Genomic DNA, 27309 nt, shown 5'->3' with positions numbered 1-27309 from the left:
GGACTCCGGGATCATGACCTGAGCCAAAGGCAGAGACCCAACCGACTGAGCCACCCAGGTGACTCTCATTTTACACTTCTTAACTCATTTAATCCTCACAGCAATCCAACACATTAGTGTGTATGTGTTACGTACATTCATACACAAAATTATAAAGCAGCACTAACTTTTCTACAAGTATTGCAAGTATTTATGTATTTGGTTTGTGTGAACACATTTGTAAGCAAAAATAGTTTAAAAAAAAAAAGGTCTGGAAGGATAAAGAGCAAATTGATAACAGTGATTACAATAATGGGACAAACTGTTGGCAATATTTTTCAAGGAGAAAATCCTGATCAGTATTTTGACATTGAAATGTAATGTTTTTAAAGAAAAACAAACAAAAGCACTAACTTTGTATTTAGAAGGCAACTTTTATAACTAAAATTTCAGTGAGCACCATAAAGTATGTCAGTAATATTTAGCAAAATGATAATCTACCACAGAAAAATTATGATACCATTAAAAAGAATGATAAACATCTATACTTACTGAAATAGTAGCATGATAGAAGCAGGTTATGGTACAACATGCACATCATGATTACACTAAATAAAGTCTGGAAGGATATGTTGTATAATTTGAAAATAGTAATTTCTTTTCAGTAGGCTTACAAATAACCTATTTTTTTCACTGTGTGTGTGGGGGGGTTTGTTTGGTTTTTGCTTTTTTTATATAACATGAAAACTTTAGTGTTACAAAAGGAAAAGGAATAGAGCTGCCTTCAAAAACAAAGTTATAATTCTGCCAGGAATTAGAAGATAGCCTATGTAATGTAACTTACAGTATAGTATTGGTAGAAACAGATCTATGGGTTAGAGCAATAGAAAAGATGGCGCTAAACTAAGCTAACAAACTCAAACTCAAATATATAACCAAGAAGTAGCATAAAACAATGGGGAGGAAAGAATTATTTAAGAAGTAGTTTGGGACAGAATCTTTTTTGGAGGGAAGGGAGGTTTAACTTAAACCTTGAATTTACATTTTGAAACACATTCAACAAATTATGTATAAAAGAAAATTACAAATATGTTAGAAAAACAATGTTAACAGTGTTATGGGTTAAACTATGTTGAAGCCCTAACCTCTGGCACCTGCGATTGTGATCCTACATGGAAATAAGGTCTTTGCAGATGTAATCAAGATAAGGTCATCAGGGTGAGCCCTAATCCAGTATGACTGATGTCCTGTATAAGAGTCTCCTCTTATACAAGACAGAGACAGATATACACAGGGAGAATGCAATGTAAAGATGGAGGCAGAGAATGGAGTGATGCATTTACAAGACAAGGAATGTCAAAGATTGCTGTTACCAGAAACCAGGAGAAAGACATGGAACAGATTCTTCCTCAGAGTCCTCAGAAGGAATCAACGTTACCAACAACTTTAATTTTGGATTTCAAAGCTCCAAAACTGTGAGAGAATACATTTCTGTTGTTTTAAGTCACCCAATTTTGGTACTTTGGTACTTTGTTACAGTAGCCTAAAAAACTACTACACTGCTTTATTTTTTTTCCCATTACCTGTTTTTAAGATATTATTATAAAGATTATCAACAGGGCTTATCTTTCACCCAGTATGAATTCCTTCATGACGAATAAGGTCAGAGCGACTACCAAAGGCCTTTCCACATTCCTTACAGTCATAGGGTTTCTCACCAGTGTGAATTCTTTGATGTCTAGTAAGGTTTGAGCCTTTATTAAAAGCCCTCCCACATTCATTACATTCATAAGGTTTTTCATCTGTATGGATTCTCTGATGTTGAATAAGTTCTGAGCTCTGAATAAAGGACTTTCCACATTCCTTACATTCATAGAGTTTCTTGCCTGCATGAATTCTGTGATGGTTAGTAAGTGTTGAGGCACTACTAAAGGCCTTCCCACATTCCTTACATTCATAAGGTTTCTCACCAGTATGCATTCTTTGATGTTGAATAAGCCTTGAGTGTTGAGTAAAGGCTTTCCCACATTCCTTACATTCATAAGGTTTCTCACCAGTATGAATTCTCAGATGTGGAAAAAGTTGAGAACTCTTAGTAAAGGCTTTTCCACATACTTTACATTCATAGGGTTTCTCACCAGTGTGAATTCTCTGATGATCATTGAGGTTTGAGCAATAATTAAAGGCTTTTCCACATTCCTTACATTCATAGGGTTTCTCACCAGTGTGAATCCTCTGATGTTGAGAAAAATATGAACTACAACTAAAAGCCTTGCCACATTCCTTACATTCATAGGGTTTTTCACCAGTGTGAATCCTCTGATGTCGAGTAACAAGTGAGCCACGGCTAAAGGACTTCCCACACTCCTTACATTCATAGCTTTTTTCAGCAGAATGAGTTCTCTGATGTTGAATAAATTGTGAGTTCTGAGTAAAGGCCTTTCCACATATCTTACATTCACAGGGTTTCTCTTCATTAACAGTTTTTTGATGTGGAGTAAGAAATGTGGGCTGAATAAAAGTGGGCATGTCTTCATGGGTAAATATTACTTGACTAAAATGTCTCTTCTTTAGGGATAATATCTTGGTCTCACACATAGATTCCAGATCTGAAAGAAAATAAAAATGCGTGTGTTCATTTTTCCTATCTTGGGAGAGATTATAACTTCTAAAAAAGAAAAAAAGATTAAGGTGAAAATAATATCTGGGAAAGTAAATGCTTAAACAGTTCTCAAATATGGCTAAGCAATTTTCAAAACTGATAACAAAAGCATGGACACTGAGGAGAGCCAAGAGAGGAAATTCAAGAGGGTGATTAGGGAAATAAATGACCCCTATCCTGAAATTCTGATGTGAACCAGAATCTCCTGAAACTTCCATAAATACACCCTATTCAGGGGTACCCTCCATATTTTATAGTGATTCTAACCATATATACATGTTTATAAGCATATACGCTCACACACAGCATCATATTGTATGTCTTATAATCTGTGGGTAATTGACCTACGTAAAAAGACTACTGAGGAATAAATGTATTGAAATGTATAAATGGGGGGGTGCAGTCTGAGACTGTGCAAAGGGTGTACTATTGGCAAATCCACATTGAGGGATACCCTAGTCTAAGGTGCTGAATGAAACTGGCAAGAATGGTTTCAGGTAATTCTATGGATAGAGCCTGATATACTGGGGGTTCACTGAAAATAGTTTGCCTTGGAATTCTCTGATGCTGACTTTGGGAGAGAGAGCAATGGAATCTCTCTCATGGCAGTGACTAAGAAAGGAGGCAGCTTGAATATGAGAAAGAAGAGAGTAAGAATGAAATATACTCTGAGAAGAGAGGTGCTCCATGTCCACATTTTTTGTCATTCTGCATGTTTTGTCATTTCATGCATGCCTTGAAAGCACTGCAAGTATTGATTCTGAGTTTACAAATTTTAGCAAGTAGATGAATTCATACATATGGAATCTGTAAAGAGTGTGAACTGTACTTTTAATTAAAAAGGGGAACAATTTCTGTTAAAAATGACAGAAAACCTGTGAGTTTTCCACTGCTTGTTCATTAATCGATAGGAAAATTACAGTAGAAGCTTAACAAGAGGAAAGCAAAACCTCATTGGGACAATGAATAGTGGAGAAGAGACAGTAGCAATAAAATCTGAAAGCTAAAAAGCCAATGAATGAGTGATATAAATGAGTGTGCAGACCAGAGAAGCCAAACTGAGCCTGTAGTGGATGAATTCAACAGCACTAACTGATAGTGCAGATCCCTGAAAATGCAGAAGAATGGAAGGCATCAGGCATTTCTAATAGTGGGATACACAGAGAATGCTGAAAGCTAAAGAATGAATTCAAGATTGTATTAGTAGTGAGACCCCTAGGATCCTTTCCCCTATCCCATACAGGATTATACTTCCCTATTCTCACAGAAAACTAGAAATACAGAAAAATGGAACCAGAAGGAATCTGGATTCAGGAACATCAGGCATAGCTGTGGTTATGGGTACTGAACTGAGAACAAAAGATTAACAAAAAATATATATACTTGTGATAAAATAAAGAATATATTTGGTCTTTGTTCCTGGTTCCTGGCACAGAGTTTCACAAACCACTGGACTTTCCTGACTGGAGAGTCTTTTGTTATTCACAAGCTCCTTTTGATCATACCTGAGTTTTCCTAATGAGATGATTCACAGTGGGCACTTAGCTTCAAGGGAGGGTCTGGTCACTCATTGACTACATAATCAAACCCCAGTAAAAAAAAACTCAGGGCAAGGACTGGGGTAAGCTTCCTGGTTGGTAACTATATGATGTACTTGGAGGGTGACACACCTTGATTTCATGGGTGTAGAATTTCCTGTGCTTGGTACCTCCTAGACCTTGCCCTGTGTATGTCTTCAGCTAACATTTCATTGTATACTTTATATAAAATGGCAATCATAAGTACAGTGCTTTTCATGAGTTTTATGAGTTGTTCTTTTTGTTTTTTAGTTTTGTGAGTTATTCTAATGAATTATCAAACCTGAGGGGGTGTGTGAAACTCTAAATTTAGTCAGCCAGACAGATATATGTGTAGCCTGGGGATCCTGGTTGCAACCAGTATCTGAACTGGTGGCACCTTGCCCTTTAACTTGTGGAATCTGATGTTAACTCCAGGTAGTGTCAGAATTAAGTTAAAGTGTAAGACATCCATTTGTTGTCAGAAAATTTGTGCAGGCCACAATACTGAAATAACCCTGTTGATTTCATCCCAATTTAGCCCCCAGAACACTGATAATAACTTAACTCCCTCAACTAGGAATGAAAGTAAAGGTCTCTTCTCACAGGAAGATTATGCGTAAGAGAAAAGACCAAGTTACCATAAGTGGGCTGTCCTCAGTATATTAACCCAACCAGATCATCATAAAGTAAACAAGACTCAATCCCTACTACACAGAAGTTCCAATCATCTTTTTAGTATCTCACACTTAAAAATGATCAGTAAGCCATTGTTTATCAGACATTTGAGAAATGTTTTTTAACATGAAGAGCCCAAAAGAGAAAAAAGTATCTGTGAAAGAAACAATCAATGCAAGGAACAGAAGAAAATGTCAAAACATGTAAGGAATAACCTCAGAGAGCTAACAATTAAACAGGCAGAAGATGCTAAATAAAGGAACACTAAGAAAACACACACAAAGTTCTTAGAAATTAAAAACACAATAATGAAAAAAAAATATTTTTAAAAACCCCAAAAGTTCCTGTCTAAACTTGGAATGTGCACAAAATTCTGGCTTCGTTTCTCAATTGACCCTGGAAAAAATTACAGAGAATTTGGTTTTATATGGAACTGATGCAAACTGTGAAATACTCTAGGGAGATTGAAGACTGGTACAAACTTGTATGTATTTGAGGGTGGAGGCTACTTGCCTGGAGAGATGGTAACAGAAGGCAAGGAGAGGCTGGCCTGGTAGTAAAGTCTTTAAACTCTGATTTAGCCTTTCCCTGAAATGCCTTGGGACCACTGTGGCCTGTGCCTTTACCATAGAAATTGGTGGCAACTGCTCAAGCAGCTGAGTAAGTAGGATAACCTAATGGTAAAGAAAAAGTCCTGCTGGACAGAAGAATATGGCTGACCACCTGCTCTCAGGCATCTGCTCTACCTTCTCAGCTATTAAAACCCCTAGAGTTGGTGGATTACAAAAAGGAAAGGCATACTCCTCCTGTAGATGCTGCTGCTTTGTAAATGTTGAAAGATCAAACCCTGATGAGAAGAATTACCTGGTAGAGCAATAGCAAATAAAAGTTATCAGAGGTGAATCCTTAGGTCTCAGGGCTCGTCATTCTGAGCTCATCTCCTCCCATTTCTTAAATCTACCTGGAGGAACACAGACCTGGGTCTATCTCTTGGCCCTTCCCCAGACACACTGCCAGACAGTGATTGATATCCTCTTGGGAACATGAACTCACAGGCCAAAATGGCCACACATCCGAGGGTATAACTGTTGTTGAAATAAGACCACAACTACCATGATCATCTTGACAGATACAGAAAAACTGTAGAATGTGGCCAACACCTATTTATGATAACTCTGAGCAAAGCAGCACTGCAAATAGCTGAAACTTGGTAAAAGTTATCAGAACTATAGCAAAAACTGTAGTTAAGTGAAGAATTTTAGATATGCTCCCTATAAGATGGGGAAAAAGAAATGGATGCCCATTACCAATGTTACCAATTAAGACAGTCCTGGCTACCATTATAAGCAAGGAAATAACAAGTATGAGGATTGTAAGGGAAGAGATAAATCTAACAGTATGCAGATAATATAATGATCTAACTAGAAAAACAAAGAGAATAAAAAATTAACTTCAGTAAATTTGTTGGACTTCGAAATTAAAGATCAACTTACAAAAATTAGTAATATTTTGAGTAACGTTAGCAAGATGGTGGAATACTAAGTACTATTTTCTCCTGACTCCCACAAACACATCAACTCAACAGCAATACATGGGTCAATTCCCTGTGTGAGAAACCTAGAAGCTCGTTACGAGAATCCTACATTCTAGGCAAGGGTGGAGCCGGCTATATCAAAACTGGTAGGAAAACTGGAGACACCTTCTCACCATGATCCCCATTCCTGCCGTAGTGCCATACGACTGGGAGGAAACATCCAGCTTCTCCCTGAACACAAAAGAAGCTGGAGTGTACATCCAATGTCTCAACTTTTCTGAGTGCTGCCTAACTGACGTCTTGGAGGCTTGATTAGACCTGGCGTACCTTAGGCCCCTGGGGACTACAGAGAACAAAAGCACTGGTTTGAACTAGCATGCAGGCACTCACCACAGCTCCTTTCCCTGCTCAGTGCAGAGTGAGTGGGAGGAAAACTTCAGCTCACAGCTTCTCCCTGGAGAAGGAAAGAGGTGGACTGTGTGTCAAACATTCCAACTTTTCTGGGGTTTGCCTAAGGGACTGGCACCTGTCTCAACAGTCTCAGAGTGCTGTTGGAACCCAGCAGATTCAAGATACCTGAGGGCCACCAAGAACAAAGAAGGTAGTTTGAACTAGCACACAAACTCACCATAGCTCCTCCTCCTGGCCTAGTGCAGAATGAACGTGTGGAAAACTCCACCTCCAACTCGCACCATCTCCTTGAGGATGAAAAGAGTTGGACCACGCATCCAATTTTCTAACTTCTTTGGAAGCTACCCAAGGGACTGGCTTCTATCTCACTATTTCAGGACCTGGCATACACTGGACCCCCAAGGACTACAGAAAACAAAGGGAGTATTTTAACTAGCATGAAGGCACCATAGCTCTTACAGCAAGTGGGAGAAAAACCCCAGCTCCCAGTTTCTTCCTATGGGGGGAAAGAGTGCATCAAATGTGTCAACTTTTCTGGGGATTACTTGAGAGACTGGCTTCTATCTTGGAGCCCTGGAGGGACCTGGCATATTCTAGATACCTGGGAGCCACAGAGAAAAAAGAAGGTGAAGGTGATTCAAACTAGTATGCAAACACCTGACATAGCCCTTTTCCCCATTCTAGAGCAGAGCTGGCAGGCAAAACACTCCAGCTCCCACATTCTCTCTGGAAAGGAAAAGAAACTGGACCACACATCCAATGTTCTAATTTCTTCAGGAGCTACATGAGGCATTGGTGCTTGTTTCAGAGCATTGATGGGACTTGGCATACTCTAAACACCTGGAAGTCATTAATAAAGACAGTGGTTTAGACTAGCATGAACGTTTGAGAGGCTCACAGAAGCTCTGACTGGTGAAGGTCTTCTCTTCTATGAGGCTAATCCATAATGAACGGGACAAGTGGCATTTTTTTTAACATGTAGATACCAACACAAAGAATCAAGAGAAGAAAATGAAGAAGTAGAGAAACATAATCCAAACAAGGAAACAAAATAAAGCTCCAGAAAATTACCCTAATGAAATGTAGGTAGAGGAATTACCTGACAGAGAATTTTAAATAACCATCATAAAAATGCTCAATGAGCTCAGGAGAACAATGCATGAGGAAAGTGAGAATTCCAACCATGAGACAGAAAATTTAGGAAAAAAAAAAAAAAGAAATCTTGGAGCTGATGAATGCAATAACCGAACTGAAAATTTCAATAAATGGATTCAACATTCAACAGACTAGAGCAAGCAGAAGAAAGAATCAGTGAACTCAAAGACAGGTCTTTTGAAATTACCCAATCAAAGGAACAAAAAGAAAAGAGAATAAAAAAGGGTGAAGAAAGCTTAAGGTTCTTATGAGATACCACGGGATGGTCCAATATACACGTTATGGGAGTTAGAGGCAGAAGAGAGAAAGAACAAGAAAACTTACTCAAATTAGTAATGGATGAAAACTCCCCAAATCTGGGTAAGGAAATGGATGTCCAGACTCAGGAAGCCAAAGTATTCCAAAAAAGATGTACACAAAGAAATCCACACTGAGACATCATTAGAATGTCTTTGTCAATAGTCAAAGGCAAAGAGGGATGATTGTCTGGCTCAGTTGGAAGAGTGTGCAGCTCTTGATCTTGGGGTTGTGAGTTTAAGACCCATGTTGTAGAGATTACTAAAAAAATAAATAAAAACTTCAAAGGAAAAGAGAATTTTGAAAGCATCAAGAGATGACAAATTGTCACGTACTAGGGAACCCCCACAGGACTATGAACAGATTATTCAGCAAAATTTTGAAGGCTGGAAGGGAGCATGATGATATATTCCAAGTGGTGAAAGAAAAAAACTTGCCACTCAAGAACATTATACCCAGAAAAACTGTTCTTCATGAACAAAGGAGAGAGACTTTTCCCAGACAAACAAAACCTGAGGGAGTTCATCACCACCAGACCTGCCTAAAGAAAGTTTTTCAACCTAAAATGAAAGGATGATAAACAGCAACATAAGGGAATAAAAAAAGTATAAAATCCTGTTTGCAAAGGCAAATATATAGACAAACACAGAATACTGTAATACTGTAACACTGGAGGGTAAATTACTTTTAATTCTAGTATAAAAGGGAAAAGGCAAAAGTATTATAAATAACTACACATAAAAATACATTAATGGATACACTATGAATAGATTAAATTACAGCATCAGTAACAATATATGGGGGAATAAGAAGTGTTTTTGTATGTGATTGAAATTAAGTTCTCAGCTTAAAACATATTGTTACAAGATATTTTATGAAAGCCCCAGGATATCCACAAAGAAAATACTTATAGAGATTATAAAAAAGAAAAATAGAAAGGATTCAAAGCGTATCAATACAAAAAAAATCAAAGAAACAAAAAGACAGGAAGAAAAGAAAAAAGGACAAAAGAACTATAAGAACAGAAAAACAACAGGGGCGCCTGGGTGGCTCAGTCGTTAAGTGTCTGCCTTCGGCTCAGGTCATGATCCCAGCGTCCTGGGATGGAGCCCCGCAGCCCCGCATTGGGCTCCCTGCTCAGCGGGAAGCCTGCTTCTCCCTCTCCCACTCCCCCTGCTTGTGTTCCTTCTCTTGCTGTATCTCTCTCTGTCAAATAAATAAATAAGATCTTAAAAAAAAAAAGAACAGAAAAACGACAAATAGCAACAGTAAATCCTTTCCTATCAATAGTAACTTTAAACGTAAGTGGATTAAACTTCCCAAAGTGGCTGAATGGATAAAACAAGATCCAACTATATGCTGTCCTCAAGAGACCCACTTTAGATTTAAGGACACACATATCGGCTAAAAGTGAAGAGATGGAAAAAGATATTCCATGTAAATGGTAACCTAAAGACAGCTAGGGTGGCTATACTTATATCTGACAAAACAGGCTTTAAGTAAAAAACAGTCACAAGAGACGCAGAAGGACATTATATAATGATAAAAAGGTCAACTCACCAGGAAGATACAGCAATTATAAATATATACACACCCAACATCAGAGCACTTACATATATAAAGCAAACACTGACAAAACTAAAGTGAGACATAGACAAAAATAATTGGACACTTCAATGGCCTACCTGCAATAATAGATAAAACCACCAGACAGAAAATAAACAGTGACTTGAATACTACCATAGATCAAATGGACCTAACAGACCTATATAGAACATTTCACTCAGTAGTAGCAGGATATATTCTTATCAAGCACACATGGAATATTCTCCAGAACAGATCATATATTAGGTCACAAAACAAGTCTTTCAAGAAATTTATTAAGAAGAATGAAATCATACCAAGTATCTTTTCTGACCACAGTGAATGAAACTAGAAATCAACAGCAGAATGAAAACTGGAAAATTCACAAATATGTTGAAATTAAACAATACACTTTTGAATAAGCAATTGGTCAAAAAGAAATAGAGAAATTAGAAATAGAATTAGAAAATATCTTGAGACAAACAAAACGTACTTATGAGATGAAGAAAAAGCAGTACAAAGAGGGAAGTTCATACATTTAAAAAGAAGAAAAATCACAAATATATGACCTTACACCTCAAGAAACAAGCTAAACCCAAAGTTGGCATAAGGAAGGAAATAATAAAGATTAGAGCAGATATAAACAAAATAGAATAGAAAAATAACAGGAAAAAATCAATGAAACAGTTGGTTTACTGAAAAAAATAAAATTGATAAACTTTTAGTTAGAGTAAGAAAAAAAGAGGAAACTCAAAAATAAAAAATGAAGAGACACTATAACTGATGTTACAGAAATGAAGAGGATCATGAAGAGGCTAGTATGAACAATTATACACCATGAAAGTGAATAACCTGGAAGAAATAAAGTCCTAAAATATGTACCCTACCAAGGCTGAATCATGAAGAAACAGGAAGTCTGAATAGACTATAACCTAGTAAGGACATTAACTCACAATAAAAAATCTCTCAACACGGGACGCCTGGGTGGCTCAGTCAGTTAATCGTCTGCCTTCGGCTCCGGTCATGATCCTGGGGTCCTGGGATTGAGCCCCATGTCAGGCTCCCTGCTCAGCGGGGAGTCTGCTTCTCCCTCTGCCTCCCCCCATGCTCTCTCTCTCAAATAAATAAATAAAATCTTAAAAAAAAACACAAAAACTCTCAATAAAGAAAAGCCCAGGACCAGATGGCTTCATTGGTGAAGTCTACCAAACATTCAAATAATAATACTGCCAATCTGGGGGTGGGAGAGGGTTGCTAATCCTAAAACTCTTCCAAAAAACTGAAAAGAAGAGAACACGTTCAAACTCATTACCCTCATGCCAAAGCCAAAGACACCATAAAAAAGAAAACAACAGGCCAATTCCGTAATGAATATTGATGCAAAAATTCTCCACAAAATACTAGTAAACCAAATTCAACAGCACATTAAAAGGATCATATACCATGACCAAATGGAATTTATCCCTGGGATGCAAAGATAATCCAATATACAAAAATCAATTAATATGATACACCACATTAAGAGAATGAAAGATTGGAGCACCTGGGTGGCTCAGTAGGTTAAGTGTCTAACTTTGGTTCAGGTCATGATCTCAGGGTCCTGGGATCAAGCCCCATGTCCGGCCCCACGCTCAGTGGGGAGTCTGCTTTCTCTCTCCCTCTCCCTCCACTTGTGCTCTCTCTTTCTCTCTCAAATAAATAAAAAATCTTAAAAAAAAAAAGAGAATGAAGGATAAAAATTATATGATCATCTCAACAGATGCAGAAAAAGCATTTGATAAAATTCAACACCTTTTCATGATGAAAAACTCTCAACAAACTAATAACATGGATATTACCTCAACATAATGAAGGCCACATATAAAAAGCCCACAGCTAATATCATACTCGATGAAAAACTCAAAGCTTTCCCTCTAAGATCATGAAGGAAAAATGCCCACTCTTGCCACTTCTACATCTGGTATACAGAAAACTCTGAAGACTTCATGTAAAAACTGTTAGAACTTACAAACCATTAAATTAGGTTTTCAGTTTGCAGTTGCAGAATACAAAATCAATATACAAAAATTAGTTGTATTTCTTTACACTAACAATAACCTGAAAAAGAAATTAGAAAAACAATCCCATTTATAATAGCATCAAAAGGAAAATTTTTTTATTTTTTGTATCCACAAAATACCTAGGAAAACACATAACCAACGAGGTAAGAGACTTGTACAATGAAAACTGCAAAACACTGATGGAAGAAATTAAAGATACACAAGATGATGGAAAGATATTCTGTGCTCATGGATTGGAAGAATATTGTAAAAATGTCCATATTCCCAAAACAATCTACTGATTCAATGCAATCCCTATCAATATCCCAATGGCATTTTCTATAGAAATAGAAAAAACAATCCAATGAGCCAAAATAATCTTTAGAAAGTACAACAAAGCCGGAGGCTTCACATTTCCTGATCCCAAAATATATCATAAAGCTGCGGTAATTAAAACAGAATGGTACTAGCATAAAGACATACATATAAGTCAATAGAACAGAAGAAAACAAATAAATTCACGTATACACAGTCAATTAATATGCAACAAAGGTGCCAAGACTATGACAGAGAAGGGAAAGTCTGTTTAACAAACGATGACGGGAAAACTGAACATCCACATGCAAAAGAAAGAAATTTGACCCTTATCTTATACCGTACAGAAAAATTACCTCAAAATGCATTAAAGACTTAAACATGAGACCTGACTGTAAAGCTTCACATAGGGGAAAAGTTTTGTGACACTGGTCTTAGTGATGATTTCAGGATATGACACCAAAAGCAAACCAGACATACAGGACGGCATCAAATTTAAAAGCTTATGCACAGTAAAGGAAACAAAAGAGTGAAAAGGCAACTTATAGAACAGGAGAAAATACTTGCCAACCATGTATCTGATAGTGGTTAATTTCTAAAATATGTAAGCAAAAGAACTAATAACCTGATTAAAAAATGAATAAGAATGTGAGTAGACGTTTTTCCAAAGAAAATGTACAAATGACCAAGAAGTATGAAAGATGCTCAAAATCTCTAATCATTACAGAAACATAAATCAAAACCATGAAGAAACATTGCCTATTGCTTTTAGGATGGCTGTCATTAAAACAAACAAACAAAAAAGACAAGTAACAAATGTTGGTGAGGATGTGAAGAAATTGGAACTCTTGGGGCACCTGGGTGGCTCAGATGGTTTATTGTCTGCCTTCAGCTCTGGTCATGATCCCAGGGTCCTGGGATGGAGCCCCATGTCAGGCTCCCAGCTCGGCAGGGAGTCTGCTTCTCCCTCTCCCCCTGCTTGTGCTCTCTCTGTCTCTCTCTCTCTCAAATAAATAAATAAAATCTTTAAAAAAAAAAAAAAAAAAGAGGGGTGCCTGGGTGGCTCAGTTGGTTAAGCGGCTGCCTTCGGCTCAGGTCATGATCCCAGGGTCCTGGGATCGAGCCCCACGTCGGGCTCCCTGCTTAGTGGAGTGTCTGCTTCTCCCTCTCCCTCTGCCTGCCTCTCTGCCTACTTGTGCTCTCTCTCCATCTCTCTGTCAAATAAATAAATAAAATCTTTAAAAAATAAATAAATAAATAAATAAGAAAAAGAAAGAAAGAAAGATAGATAGATATTGGAACTCCTGTACACTATTGGTGGAAATGCAAAATGGTGCAGCCACTGGAAAACAGTATGGAGAGGTTCCTAAAAAATTAACAACAGAAATATCATATCAATCCCACTTCTGGGTATTTATCCAAAAGAACTGAAATCAGGATCTTGAAGAGATATTAGCACTCATTTGTTCCCTGCAGTACTACTCATAATAGTCAAGATATGAAAACAACCCAAATCCACAGATGGATGAGTCTGTGGATAAAGAAAATGTGGTATATACTTATAATGGAATACTATTCAGCCTTAAAAAAGAAGGAAATCCTACCATATGTGATAACATGGATGAAACTTGAAGACACTAACCTACATGAAATAAGCCAGTTACAGGACAAATACAGCATTATTTGACTTATATGAGATATCTAAGAAGAGCAAAACTCATAGAAACAAGAGTAGTCACCAAAGGCTGGGGTTATAGGGAAACGAGCAGTTGCTAATCAACTAGTATAAAGCTTTAATTATGCAAGGCAAGTAAGTGCTAGAGATCTGCTATACAATACTGTGCCTAAAGTTAACAATATTGTAGTATACACTTAAAAATCTCTTGAGGGTAGATCTCATGTTAAATGATCTTATCACACTTAAATTTTTTTTTAAAGATTTTATTTATTTGAAAGAGAGAGGGACAATGAGTATGAGCAGGGGGGAGGGGCAGAAGGAGAAGCAGACTCCCCACCGAGCAGGGAGCTGGATATGAGGCTTGATCCCAGGATCCTGAGATCATGACCTGAGCCAAAGGCAGACGCTCAACCAACTGAGCCATCCAGGTGCCCCTCACAATTAAATTTAATAAAAAGCAGTTGTAAGAATTTACACCCTACCAGCAGCTTGAGGGTGCTGCTCCACATTCTCATTTATTCTTTCTAATGTCAGACTTAAATTTTTGCCCATGTTACAGGTGACATAATGGTATCCCACTGCATTTTCAACTTGTATTTCCCTGATAACTAATAAAATTAAACTCTTTTTCACATGTTAAAAAAAAGCTAATAGTATTTCTCTGTACCAACAATACCAATTAGAAAATTGTAGATGCTCACAATAGCAACACAATCTACTTGAAAAGTCTAGAAAGTAACTACACAAAGAACAAAAAATTGCTATGGAGAATAACAGTTATAAATGATTTGTCTGTTGAAAAGACAGCCTGAAGGTTACAAATTTATTATCCTGTAAGACAGTAACTAGTTTTTGTATCCACGTTAGTGATGTGATTCCTGCATTCTTTCTTTCCAGGACAATATAAACTTAGAGTCTCTCCCAGACAACTTGAACCAGCTTTTCCATTCCTCTGGTTCTCTCATTAACAAGCTAAATAAATCTTTCAAATGGGCTTATCATATATTTAGAAGAGTCATATTTAACTTTTGAATAATCATACTTTTGGGGAAGTTTTGAAAATGTTATACTCTGACAATTTTGAAGGTCCCACTGAGATGTCCAAATGGACTCATCTGCAGGAGGCAATAAAGTGTGTGACTAGAGAAATATACTTCACAGGCAGTCTTCTCTTCTTGGCTGCCTCAGTAAATCCCAAGCAGCAGTAAAACTCTACTTTCATTCACTTTCCCTCCACTACACCCTCCTCAACACATCCTGGGTTTTGTTTTTGGGCTAAGTATAGTTTTGGTTCTGGTTTGTGCAAGGCTGGTAAGTTATAGTGATTAGGAATCTGATTTTATGGTAATTTCTATAGGGATAATAGAAATCTGTTCCAGTTATCTGGGGATCCCTTCATTCTCTGTTAAGTGAGATGACAGAGAATCTGGATTGTTATCTTCCCTGTGGGTCTGTTTATAATATTTTGTGCCTCCTGGAAAGGAAAAAAAAAATCTTGGGAGATCTGCATTGGTGAGTTCTTTAGTTCTTTGTTTATTCTATCTTATGGCTAAATTGTAAAACTAAAGTTGTACCTACAGTTGAGAAAAGCTTTTTTTGTTGTTTTATCTTGAAACTTTTTTTTTGAGATACAACTGACAAAAAAACTTTTACCTAATAATAGGGTGTGAAATATTTTCCTACTTCCAGAAAGTATTAATAAACTTAATTATGAAGGGTCATAACTTAAAGGAGCTCACACCAAAAGCATATGCAACCAAAGAAAAAATGGATAAACTGGATCTTGTCAAAATTAAAAACTTGTGCTTCAAAGGACAAAATCAAGAGAGTGAAAACACACCTACTAAATGGGAGAAAATACTCACAAATCATAAAGTTGATAAGACTTGTATCTAGAATATATAATTAACTCAGAAATTCAATAATAAAAAGACAACCCAATTAAAAAATGGACAAAATCATTACCTATCATCTCCTCACCTGAACAAAGGCCTCTTGTCAGCTCTCTTTCAACCATCCAGGGTTCTTTTCCTTGTTCCAATAAGGAAATCACAGCTGGCTTAGAATTGGAAAGTCCTGATCACAAAAAAAAGACATGGACATTGTTATGCTGTGGGTGTCCCAGAAATCAGATCCAGTCCCTTGGTGACCAAGAAAATGATGCCACTATAGGAAGGACCAGAGAAAGATGAAGATGAAGCTTCAACCCACTGGAGCTGCTCACTTCATACACTTCCATTCTGTTCCAACTCAAACCATTCCTTGAGGAACAGGGAGCAGAAATTTAGCTGGTTACTTGAAACAAATAATTCATAATGGAGAAAGGAGACATTCCCAAGGGTAGACTCTGAATTTGGGGGGGATAGTTATCCTTACCCACTGAAACCAGGTTGCTGAAATTCTCCAACATCACTTCTTTGTATAAATTCATCTGACCCGAGTCCAGGCATTCCCATTCCTCCTGAGAGAAGTTTATAGATACATCCCTGAACATCATTGACCCCTGAAACAACAAACATGCTTTCACAGTGGAAGGGGATTAAAAAAAAAAAAAAAAAAGATGGTAGTAGAGATGGTGGTAGAGCTTATTAAGCAAATTGAAGGGGCTGGAACTCTATTATATTAGTAGAAGACATATCTTTTGTGTACAGAGGGATACATCAAGGAACATGCAAGTAAACATTTCCTATGTCATAAAATAGCAAGCATACAGCTCAATGCTCCATGCCTGGCTATAGTGAAATGTGCATATATGTGAATCTTTCCCCGTTCCCATATTTTCCTTTTAAGACCCAGAAGAGAGAACAATGTGATGTACTTTAAAAAACCATATTATGGGGGGCGGCGCCTGGGTGACTCAGTCATTAAACGTCTGCCTTCGGCTCGGGTCATGGTCCCAGGGTCCTGGGATCAGGCCCCACGTCGGGCTCCTGGCTTGGCAGGGGGCCTGCTTCTCCCTCTCTCACTCCCCCTGCTCGTGTTCCCTCTCTCGCTATGTCTCTGTCAAATAAATGAATAAAATCTTAAAAAAAACAAAATCTTATGGGGGGCGCCTGGGTGGCTCAGTCGTTAAGCGTCTGCCTTCGGCTCAGGTCATGATCCCAGGGTCCTGGGATCGAGCCCCACATCGGGCTCCCTGCTCGGCAGGCAGCCTGCTTCTCCGTCTCCTACTCACCCTGCTTGTGTTCCCTCTCTGTCAAATAAATAAATAAAATCTTAAAAAAAAAATCTTATTATACATTTTGGAGTAAAATTTCAGAGTATTAAGGAAAAAGAGAACTTTCTAAAAGCTTCCAGGAAGAAAACATGGATCATATAAAAATTTTCAGGAATTAAAATCTCAGTGGACTTTTCAACAGCACCACTTGAAGTAAGAAAAAAAAAAGTGATTCCCTTAATATTACAAAGGAAAATTAATTCTGGCTTAGCATATCTTAAAAAAAATAGCAATGTAGGAATATGAATTAGAAATATAGGAAAAAAGAGGCACCTGGGTGGCTCAGTCAGTTAGGTATCTACCTTCAGCTCAGGTCATGATCTCAGGGTCCTGGGATCGAGGCCCACATCGAATGCCCTGCTCAGTGGGGAGTCTGCTTCTCCCTCTTCCTCTCCCTCTGCCTCTAACCCCACTCGTGCTCTCTCTCAAATAAATAAAACCTTAAAAAAAAAAAAAGAAATATAGGAAAAAGGGCACCTGGCTGGCTCAGTCAGTGTGGAGTGAGCACCTCTTGATCTCAGGGTTGTGAATTTGAGCCCCACATTGGCTGTAGAGATTACTTAAAAATTAAATTAAAAAAAAATAAAAGAAATATAGGAAAAGTGCCAAGAGAAACTGAAAAAAATTTGAGGGTAGCCACCTAGGGGAGTGGGATTAGGTACTGGGACAAAGCCCTGCCATTTTTCATTAAGTCTTCTAAAATTTCTTGAATTTTTTAAATACAAAATTGGTTAAACATTAATTTAAAATATCACCATCGGGGTGCCTGAATGGTACAGTCAGTTAAGTCAGTTAACTCTTGGTTTTGGCTCAGGTCATGATCTTGGGGTTGTGAGACAGAGCCCCACGTTGGGCTCCTTGTGCAGCACGGAGTCTGCTTCAGATCCTCTCTCCCTCTCCCTCTGTCCCTCCTGCTCGTGCTCTCTCTCTCTCTCAAATAAATACATAAATCTTTGAAAAATAAATAAGTAAAATATCACCATCTTAGACAAGAGTATAACTTAAATTTCTTGAAAATTACAGTTCTCTTATGACTGTTATAAGAATTATTCCCTATTAACATAAATTCTTTAACTTTTATAATTTTAGTGGTGGCAGAATTTTCCACAATATAAACATTACTGAAAAAAAAACCTTTCAAAATCTTAAAAAAAAAAAGGGCAGGGGGGGCGCCTGGGTGGCTCAGATGGTTAAGCATCTGCCTTCGTCTTGGGTCATGATCCCAGGGTTCTGGGATCGAGCCCCGCATTGGGCTCCCTGCTCAGCAGGGAGCCTGCTTCTCCCTCTCCCTCTGCCTCTCCCCTGCTCATGCTCTCTCTCTCTCCATCTCTGTCTCACATGAATAAATAAAATCTTAAAAAAAAAAAAAACACCTTTCACTTCAGCCATTTTGTTAGGCAAAATCCTTAAGATCCTTTCCAGATATGGTCCTCCCTCTCACACCTTGCCCTATGCAGCTCTACCATTTTGCTGTTCCTGAATTGCATTCTTTATAGTAAAACTGTGATCAGATATGTAGTACTTTCCTGAGGTCTATGAATCATTCTAATCAATTACTGTACCCAAGTGGGGATCATGGGAATGCCTCAATTTGTGGTCTGCTGGGCAGAAGTGCAGGGCCATGGGGCTACCCAAGGCTTGGAGCTGCTGTCTGAAATAGGGCAGTCTTGTAAGGCTAAGCCCCTAAACCTGTGGGGCTCTGTGTTAACTCTGGGTAATTAGTGTCAGAATTGAATTGTAGGGACACTCAGTTGGTGTCCAAAAATTGGTTGTTGAAAGATGACACACACTGTCCATCCCATAGAAAAAATTAGGTTATTTCTTTATCTTAGACTCCAAGGTCCAAAGTAGTATAATGGAAAAACAAAAAAAACAAAAAAAACAAAGTAGTATAATGAGATTGTTTAGGAAAATTTTTGCTGTGTTTTCTGGAGTTTAGAGGGAACAGAAACTGGTATCCAGTCCCTTTTTGGACCAGATGTGGACCCAATGGAGGGACAATGTGATTCCCAACAAAGCAGTAGAGCACAGAATCCCCAGTGGAAGACAGGTATTATAAGTAGACATTTCAGGGGCATCTGGGTGGCTCAGTCAGTTAATCGCCTGATTCTTGATTTCAGCTCAGGTCATGGTCTCAGGGTCGTGGAATTGAACCCTGCATCAGGCTCTGTGCTCAGCATCAAGTCGGCTTGTCCCACTCCCTCTGTTCTTCCCTCTATCTCTAAAATAAATAAATAAAATCTTTAAAAAAATAAGTAGCCATTTCAAGGAGATGTGTTGCCCACATCACAGGGAAGTACAAGTAGAGGTTTCCAGCAGGGACTTCTCTGAGAATCCTACAAAAGGACTCCATAAGAAAATGAGTCAGTGTTGAACATCCATAAAAGCAAGAGAAACCAAGACCAAAACAACAGCACCAGTCAAGTAAGACTTTTCTCCTTACATCCTCTTTCCTACCTGCTGCAACCTCATAGGAGCCACAGCCTATTGGGTGGAAGAAAAGAAATTTAGGCTAAAGAAACGAAGAAGTTTAGTGTATCTCCCTTTTCACACTGTAAGTTTCTAGCTTACAGCAAGCCTGAACTCAAAGAAAAGACTTTTTTTTTTTTTAAAGATTTTATTCATTTATTTGATAGAGAGAGACAGCGAGAGAGGGAACACTAGCACGGGAAGTGGGAGAGGAAGAAGCAGGCTTCCCACGGAGCAGGGAGCCAGATGTGGGACTCGATCCCAGGACCCTGGGATCATGACCTGAGCCAAAGGCAGACGCTTAACGACTGAACCACCCAGGTGCCCCTCAAAGAAAAGACTTTAAATGAAGCTTACATATTATTACACACAACTGGAGATTATAATTAGTAAAATGAGACTGACCTTATCACTGAAAATAACCAAAGGATACCAAAGAGTGATCAAAACAATTATAGAGACTGCACAAGTTTTTATCCAGGGCAACAAAAAAATTAGCCCATAGAGAGAGTTGAAGTAGAAATTTTGAAAAAAAATTTTATTTTGCTTGCTTATTTCAAAGTGCTAGTTATAAGCTGATTTGGTTTTCCAGGTACACATTCATATCATCTGCAAAATGATTATCTTATATCCTCTTTTCTAATTTTTAAACCTAAGTGCTTTGTTAGTGTCTAAGTGCTTTGGTTACTACCAACGCAACAATGTTAAATAACACTGGTGATGGTGTATATTCTTGTCTTTTTACTGACTTTACTAGGAATGCTTCAAATATTTCCTGATTAAACATTAGGTTAAAAAACGGGCAGGGGGGCGGTGCCGGGCTGGCTCAGTCGGTAGAGCATGAAACTCCTTTTTTTTTTTTTTTAAAGATTTTATTTATTTATTTGACAGAGAGAGACACAGTGAGAGAAGGAACACAAGCAGGGGTAGTGGGAGAGGGATAGGCAGGCTTCCCGCAGAGCAGGGAGCCCGATGTGGGGCTCGATCCCAGGACCCTGAGATCATGACCCAAGCTGAAGGCAGACGCTCAACGACTGAGCCACCCAGGTGCCCCTACAGCATGAAACTCTTGATCTCGGGGTTTGCAGGTTCAAGCCCTATGTTAGATGTAGAGATTACTTAAAAACAAAATCTTTAAAAAAAAACCCCAAACATCTGATTAGCTTCTGAGAACAAAATTCAATGCATTTCTTTTATCTTCTATTATATTACACTAAACCCCTAGCATTATTCCCGTTAATATTGGGCAACAATCTTCACTATAGAAATGGCAAGTGTAATTAGAGGCTGATGGGAGAGGAGAACCAGATACTCTGGGTTTTGGGACAGGAGAATGGATTGGAAATATTCAGCCATCTTCTAAAAAAACTCAGATAGAAAGGTCTTAAGCTGAATAGATTTGGGGTGACTGATTCTTAATGTGATTTCCTTTGCCTCTGTACCAAATACCCACATTTAAAAATTGAGAGTAGACCCACCTAGTGTATCAACTCTAAAAACCAAAAAGATTAAGAGACAAAAAAGGGTAATGATAAGAAATTCTAATCTATGTTTAATTAGAGCCTGAGAAGGGAGAGGAGAGAGAGAGAATAAGGCAGAGGAAATCTTTCAAGATGGCTGAGGATTTCCCTAAACTAATAAAAAACACCTATCTACAAATTCAAAAAACTCTACAAATCCCAAGAAGATAAAATTTTTAAAAGACACACTTAGACATATTATACTAAAATTACAGAAAACCAAAAACTGGGAGAAAATCTTAAAAACAGCCACAGGAAAAAAAGCCAAAATACCTTTAAAGGAGAGCGAAGCTAGAATCAAGACTGTGATACTGTTATAGAACAACAGAACAAAGAGCTCATAAACATACCCACGTACATACAGACACTGGATTTATATATATTTGGATATATATGAAATGGGAACATAGTGGACTAATATATGGTACTGAGAAAGCTAGGGAGGAATTCATAAGTGGGAAAAACCTTGGGCCCCACTTTACATCATACACAAAAGCCAGTTAGTTAGAGGTGAATTAAATATAAAAATGGGAAAGGCAAAACTTTTCTATTTTAAGATTTTATTTTTAAGTAATCTCTACACCCAATGTGGGGCTTGAACTCATAACCCTGAGATCAAAAGTCACATGCTCCACCAACTGGGCCAGCCAGAACCCCAAAAAGCAAAACTTATAGCTTTACGCATAAATATAGAAGAATATTTGTATAACCTTGGGACAGGAAAGAATTTTTTTTTAAAGATTTTATTTATTTATTTATTTGAGAGAGAGAGAGAGAGCGCGCATGAGCAGGGGGAGGAGCAGAGGGAGAGGGAGAAGCAGACTCCCCGCTGAGCAGGGATGGGATCGAGTCCCGCATCGGGATCCCTGCTCAGCGGGGAGCCTGCTTCTCCCTCTGCCTCTCTCTCTCTCTCTCTGTCTCTCATGAATAAATAAATAAAATCTTAAAAAATAAATAAATAAAATTTATTAAAAAAAAACAAAAACAAAAGAAATACAAAAAGGACCAACCATAAAGAAAAAAAATAATTGATAACTTTGCGTTAAAGTTAGGATTTCTATTCATAAAACTACCTTAAAGGAAATGATATAACAATCTAAACAGTAGAAAAATATCAATGAAGGATCCACATCCAGATTATATAAAGAACTATGAATCAACAAGAGATAATCCAGGGGCAAAAAGGTAGAAGATTTGAACAGGCAGGTCACAAAAGAAGAAACCCTAATAACCAATAAATATATGAAATTGTGTTCAATCTCATTATTAATCATAAAGTCCAATTTCAAACCTGTGTGTGTGCGTGTGTGTTTGTATAAATAAATATTTAAAGATTTCAAAGTCTGACACAACTGACTTGAAAAAAAGGAGAGAACATAACTCATTCATACAAAGAAATATGTATCTTTTTTAAATTTTTATTTATTTATTTGAGAGAGAGAGAGAGAATGAAAGAGAGAGAGAGCATGAGAGAGGGGAGGGTCAGAGGGAGAAGCAGACTCCCCGTGGAGCAGGAAGCCCGATGTGGGACTCGATCCTGGGACTCCAGGATCATGACCTGAGCTGAAGGCAGTCGCTTAACCAACTAAGCCACCCAGGCACCCCAAGAAATATGTATCTTTGAAAAATGGTATCTACAAAGACCATTTGACAACACAGGAGAACAATACTTTTTAGTGAAAATGTAGGACATAATATGATAAATGAGGTATAATTTGATTTTGGAAAAATACTAAAAATTAATCAAGGGGCGCCTCGTGGCTCAGTTGGTTAAGTGTGTGCCTTCGGCTCAGGTCATAATCCTATGGTCCTGGGATCAAGCTCCGCATTGGGCTCCCTGCTCAGCAGGGGAGCCTGCTTCTCCCTCTCTCTCCCTCTGCCCCTGCTTTGTGTGCTCTCTCTCTCTCACTCTTTCTCTCAAATAAATAAAATCTTTAAAAAAAAATTAATCAAAATATTAACATTAGTTATTTTTGAGTGATCACATTTTATTTTTTCTTGGTAATTCTGTTTCTGAAATCTCTAAAATAATCGTGATTTTTATTTTATTTTATTTATTTTATTTAGTGTTGTTGTGTTATGTTATGTGTTGTGTTATGTGTTGTGCATGTTATGTGTTGTGTATGTTATGATGTGTTATGTTATGATGTGTTATGTTATGATGTGTTATGTTATGTTGTTTATGTTATGTTATGTTACGTAGACTCCATGCCCAGCACGGAGCCCAATGTGGGGCTTGAACTCAGGACCCTGAGATCAAGACCTGAGCCCAGATCAAGAGTCAGTCCCTTAACTGACTGGGCCACTCAGGCGCCGCATGTTTTTATTTTAAAATCCTAACAATTGCATTTAAATCATAATATTGCATTTAAAAGAAGAAAACTCAACAAACAGAAGTGGAGCCATTTTCCAAATAAGTGAACAATAGGTATATGGGTCCTGTTGGGCTTTAAAACCAGCCAGGCAGGACTACCCTTCCCTCTAATAGGTAAATTATAAGGACCTACAATTAAATGGCGTATCTTTATTAAGCATTTAACTTTCAGAAGAAAGAAAGCGAAGAGAAAACCCCAACACACCTTGGACATTGCTTGTAGAAGTTCATTGTGCATTCTTTCCTTCTCTTCTGCACCTGGAGAAGGGCGGAAATGGGGAGAGGAAAAAGTAATTGCAAAACACCATGTTTTCCTTTCCCCCCCAAACTGGTCTGGTCAGAAGTCACCTCCAGTCCCAATCCCAGTCCCAGCCCCCACCACACCAGGGAATGGAGATCAGAGAATGGGGCATCCTGCCTAATCCGTGTGTCCGGAAAAAGCTGAAGCCACTGCTGTCAAGGGACTATAATCTGACCAAATTTCACAGAGGTTCCCTGGGGACAAAGTTCTGGAGTTACAATCTTACATATGACAGGAACCCCATACCCAGACACATAGTGCCCCATACCTTGAGCACGGTCATACTGAAACCAATGCGACAAGCACTCCACACGGGCACACATAGAGCTACACAGTTATAATCACATACCCACCACCGAACACATACAGTTAGTTACTCTCGTATAGTCGCAGGTACCCCCACAGTGTCGCGGGGTCACAACAGCCATAGGGACACACGCAGTCACAACCCCACAATGATAGGCAACCGATATCCGCACACAGGTCTCAATGTCACAGTCTCTCTCACACACAATCTCACAACCTCCCCTTTACAAGCCGCTCCGCCCGCACCGGCCGGATGACCCAGCTCGATACCTATCTCCGGGCTCCTCGATTTACACCTTTCCGGTCTCCCGGCATCGCAACGTGCACAACTGAGCCGGTTCCCCCGGGACCGACGGACTCTCACCTCACGGATCTAACGGTCCCGCCAGGCGTGACGAAACGTTCGCGTTCCTGCGAGAAGAGCGACGGGCCACCGAGCCCTCTGGGAAATGTGGTCCAGAGAGGCACCCGCGGCCAATTCCTCTCAGAGTCCTGGCTGGACCCTCCCGAAACGACTGTAACTGCAATTCTCAGCGTCTAGCCAGGTCCCAGGGTTGCGAGGCACGGTAGGTTGGCACCTACCAGCCGGGCCTTCGGCGCGGGACTGACGCAGCCCCTTCCCCACACAGGAAACGCAGACAGCTTTCTGGCCGGAAGTTGAATCGGGCCGCGAAGCCTTCTGGGCGGTGTTGTTGTGCTCAGGAACGTCCGTTGGGAGGCGGGCGCGAAAGGATGGTTCGGTGTTACCGGCCCCTGGCCTGGGTCTTTCTGTAGGTCGCCTTCACCCATCCTCCCAGAAACCGCGCGCTGAATGCGCATTCGGGCGTTTCCGGCAGGTGACGCTACCGCGTCCCAGCAGCGGGGTATGGGGGAGGGGCTTGAGCTGTCTGGGCTGCACGGCCGCGCGGCTGATGGGGCGGAGTCTCTGAGGAGGCCCGAAGAGTCTGGAGTGGCCGCGGTGTAAAATGCTCAGGGTGGGAATAAGCTGCTGGAGAGTGGTTGGAATTGTTGGACCAAAAAACTGGGGTGGGAGTCAGTGTGTGTGTGACAGTAGTGATGTGCGTGATTGCGTGTGCGTGATTGCGTGTGAGGGTGATAGACTAGTTGTGATGGGCTGTGTGATTGTGGTGTGTTGTGTTACGGTGATGTCTGGTTGCGTGTGGTTGTATGGTGTTTGTGTGGTTGTGAAAGTTCTGTGGTTAGGTATTTGTAATATGTGTAGTGGTTCTTGTCCTGAGTTGACTTCTGTATAGTGTTTGTCATACTTGATAACTGCTTGGAAAAAAAATCTGTATAAAATTTTGTTTTTTTGTTTTAAGCAGTCCTCCCTGCCCTTTGGCCACTCCTTAGTCTCCTTTGCTTCCTTTTTTTACCCCTAGAAGTTCTTGGTTCTCTTCTCTTGCTTTCCAGTTTTCCTGTCGATCTTTTCCAGATTCATTATCTCAACATCATATGGCACACATCTTTTATCATATGTATTACTTAGCTATTGCCAGGATAGTAATGCTGCCTAACAAACCACCCCTAAGTCAGTGGCATATAACAGCAAGCATTTATTCTCATGTTCACCTGTTCCCTGGTTCTCTGTTCAGCTTATTTAGGCTGGGGTTGACTGAGTAGCTAGCCTGCAGGATGGATTTAGATCTGCTCCTCCACAGGTGTTCTTTCTGCTGCTCAGGCTAAGAAGACAGTGGTTACCAGGACCTGTTCTCATCATGGATCACCAGAGCACAAGACAGACCATACAAACACCTTAAAAACTTCTGCTCCTCAGTATACTAATAATACATTACCCAACACAAGCCACATGGCTAAGCTTAATGTTAATTACACCCAAGTGGGAGGACAAGGCAAAGTTAATGGCAAAGAGTGTGACTATTAGAGGGGAGTGAAGAATTGGGACCAAGATTTCAATCTACCACATTAGGAAACATGCCTCTTTATCCTGGTGAACACCTTTTGGTCCAAGTTCTCTTTTGTCTGATAATATTCCTTTTCAGGGTTTGTTATTGTTTTATCCAGGAATTTCATTTTCCAACCCCTTCTTTTTATGTTTTTATGCTTCAGGTCTCTTGTAAAGAGTATATTGCTGGGCTTTTTACCCTTTTATCCTGTTTGAATGTTATTTTAATAGGTGAGTTTAATTCATTTACATTTATTGGGATTGCTGATATAAATTTGTTTTCTATTTACTGTGGCTTTTTTATTGTGCAGATTTAGCTTATTCCCCTTTCTCTCTCCGCTGCTTTGGTTTCTGTTCTTTTCCTTGAATTTTTAGCATGCATACTTAATAAAACCCCAACACTTGAACTCCAAACTACCCACCTATTTCTATGTTATTCTTGTCTAATATATTACTTTCTTCTGATTTTAAATTCCCCAAATTAGTAGAATTCATTTGTTAAGTGTATATATATATATGTATATATATATGTATATATATGCATCTTTTGTACATACATAAATGTGTATGTGTCTTTTTATACATGTGTATATATGTTATATGTATATATACTTTTTAATTGTGATAAAATAGAGATAATGTACGACATAAAATTTACCATCTTAATATCTGCACCCCCATTTTCATTGCAGCATTATTTACAATAGCCAAAATAGGGAAACATTCATCAACAGATGAATGGATAAAGAAAATGTGGTATTATATGTACAATGGAATATTATTCAAAGAAGGAAAGCCTGCCATTTGTGACAACATGGGTGAACCTGAAGAACATTATGCTATGTGAAATAAGCTAGTCACAGAACAAATACTACATGATTCAATTTGTATGATGTATATAAAATAGATTCAAGAAGCATAAGAATAGAATAATGATTGCCAGAGCCTGGGAGTCGAGGGAAATGGGAAATTGTTTTTCCATGGGTACAAAGTTTATGTTATGCAAGATGAGTAAGTTCTAGGATCTATACAACACAGAACCTATATTAATAATACAGTATTATGCACTTTGTTAAGAGTATAGATCTCGTGTTAATTGTTCTTACCAAAGAAATAAAACACAAAAGAACACAAGGAAATTTTTGGGGGTGATGGATATGTTTAGTACCTTGGTTATGGAATTGGTATCATGAATATATGCATATGCCCAAACTCATCAGGATGTATACATTAAGTGTGTGCAATTTTTTGGTGCATTAATTATAACTTGATAAAGCTAAAAGCACAAAAACATTTTTTAATTATTTTTAAGTGTGGAGTTCAGTGGCATT

The 27309-nt window shown here is 38.7% G+C and overlaps 2 protein-coding genes across 10 annotated transcripts in view; one reads left to right on the top strand and one right to left on the bottom strand.

Annotated features, from left to right (window-relative positions):
• Positions 1–1513: 1513 nt before the first annotated feature.
• ZNF829 (zinc finger protein 829) lies at positions 1514–24522 on the bottom strand. Of its 3 annotated transcripts, none has more exons than XM_032390329.1 (5): positions 24346–24427; positions 23674–23726; positions 16265–16391; positions 15869–15964; positions 1514–2588 (listed from the first exon to the last, which is right to left on the bottom strand). In XM_032390329.1, exons 2-5 carry the CDS (start codon positions 23704–23706, stop codon positions 1609–1611), a joined length of 1236 nt encoding a protein of 411 aa, XP_032246220.1. In that variant the 5' UTR covers positions 23707–23726; positions 24346–24427; the 3' UTR covers positions 1514–1608. The 3 variants fall into 3 exon arrangements, with proteins under 3 accessions (XP_032246220.1, XP_032246222.1, XP_032246221.1); XM_032390330.1 differs by lacking the exon at positions 24346–24427 and adding an exon at positions 24440–24522 and having other exon boundaries at positions 1609–2588; XM_032390331.1 differs by lacking the exons at positions 16265–16391; positions 23674–23726; positions 24346–24427 and adding an exon at positions 6800–6863 and having other exon boundaries at positions 15869–15955.
• A 241-nt stretch (positions 24523–24763) lies between these two features.
• Positions 24764–27309, top strand: part of ZNF568 (zinc finger protein 568) — an 84639-nt gene continuing 82093 nt past the window's right edge. For 4 of the 7 annotated variants that reach the window (XM_032390220.1, XM_032390215.1, XM_032390222.1 and 1 more), the window contains exons 1-2: positions 24764–24845; positions 26143–26209. The gene's annotated coding sequence lies outside the window, so the exon portion shown is untranslated. Of the gene's footprint in view, positions 24912–24992; positions 25050–26142; positions 26210–27309 lie in introns of those variants that run through there. The other 3 variants (XM_032390218.1, XM_032390217.1, XM_032390219.1) reach the window with 3 other exon arrangements.

Source organism: Phoca vitulina, unplaced genomic scaffold (assembly GCF_004348235.1).
Source record: "Phoca vitulina isolate PV1807 unplaced genomic scaffold, GSC_HSeal_1.0 scaffold58, whole genome shotgun sequence".
Lineage (NCBI taxonomy): Eukaryota > Metazoa > Chordata > Mammalia > Carnivora > Phocidae > Phoca > Phoca vitulina.
Note: the sequence above shows the minus strand (reverse complement) of the source record. Positions and strands in the feature narration are given on the sequence as shown.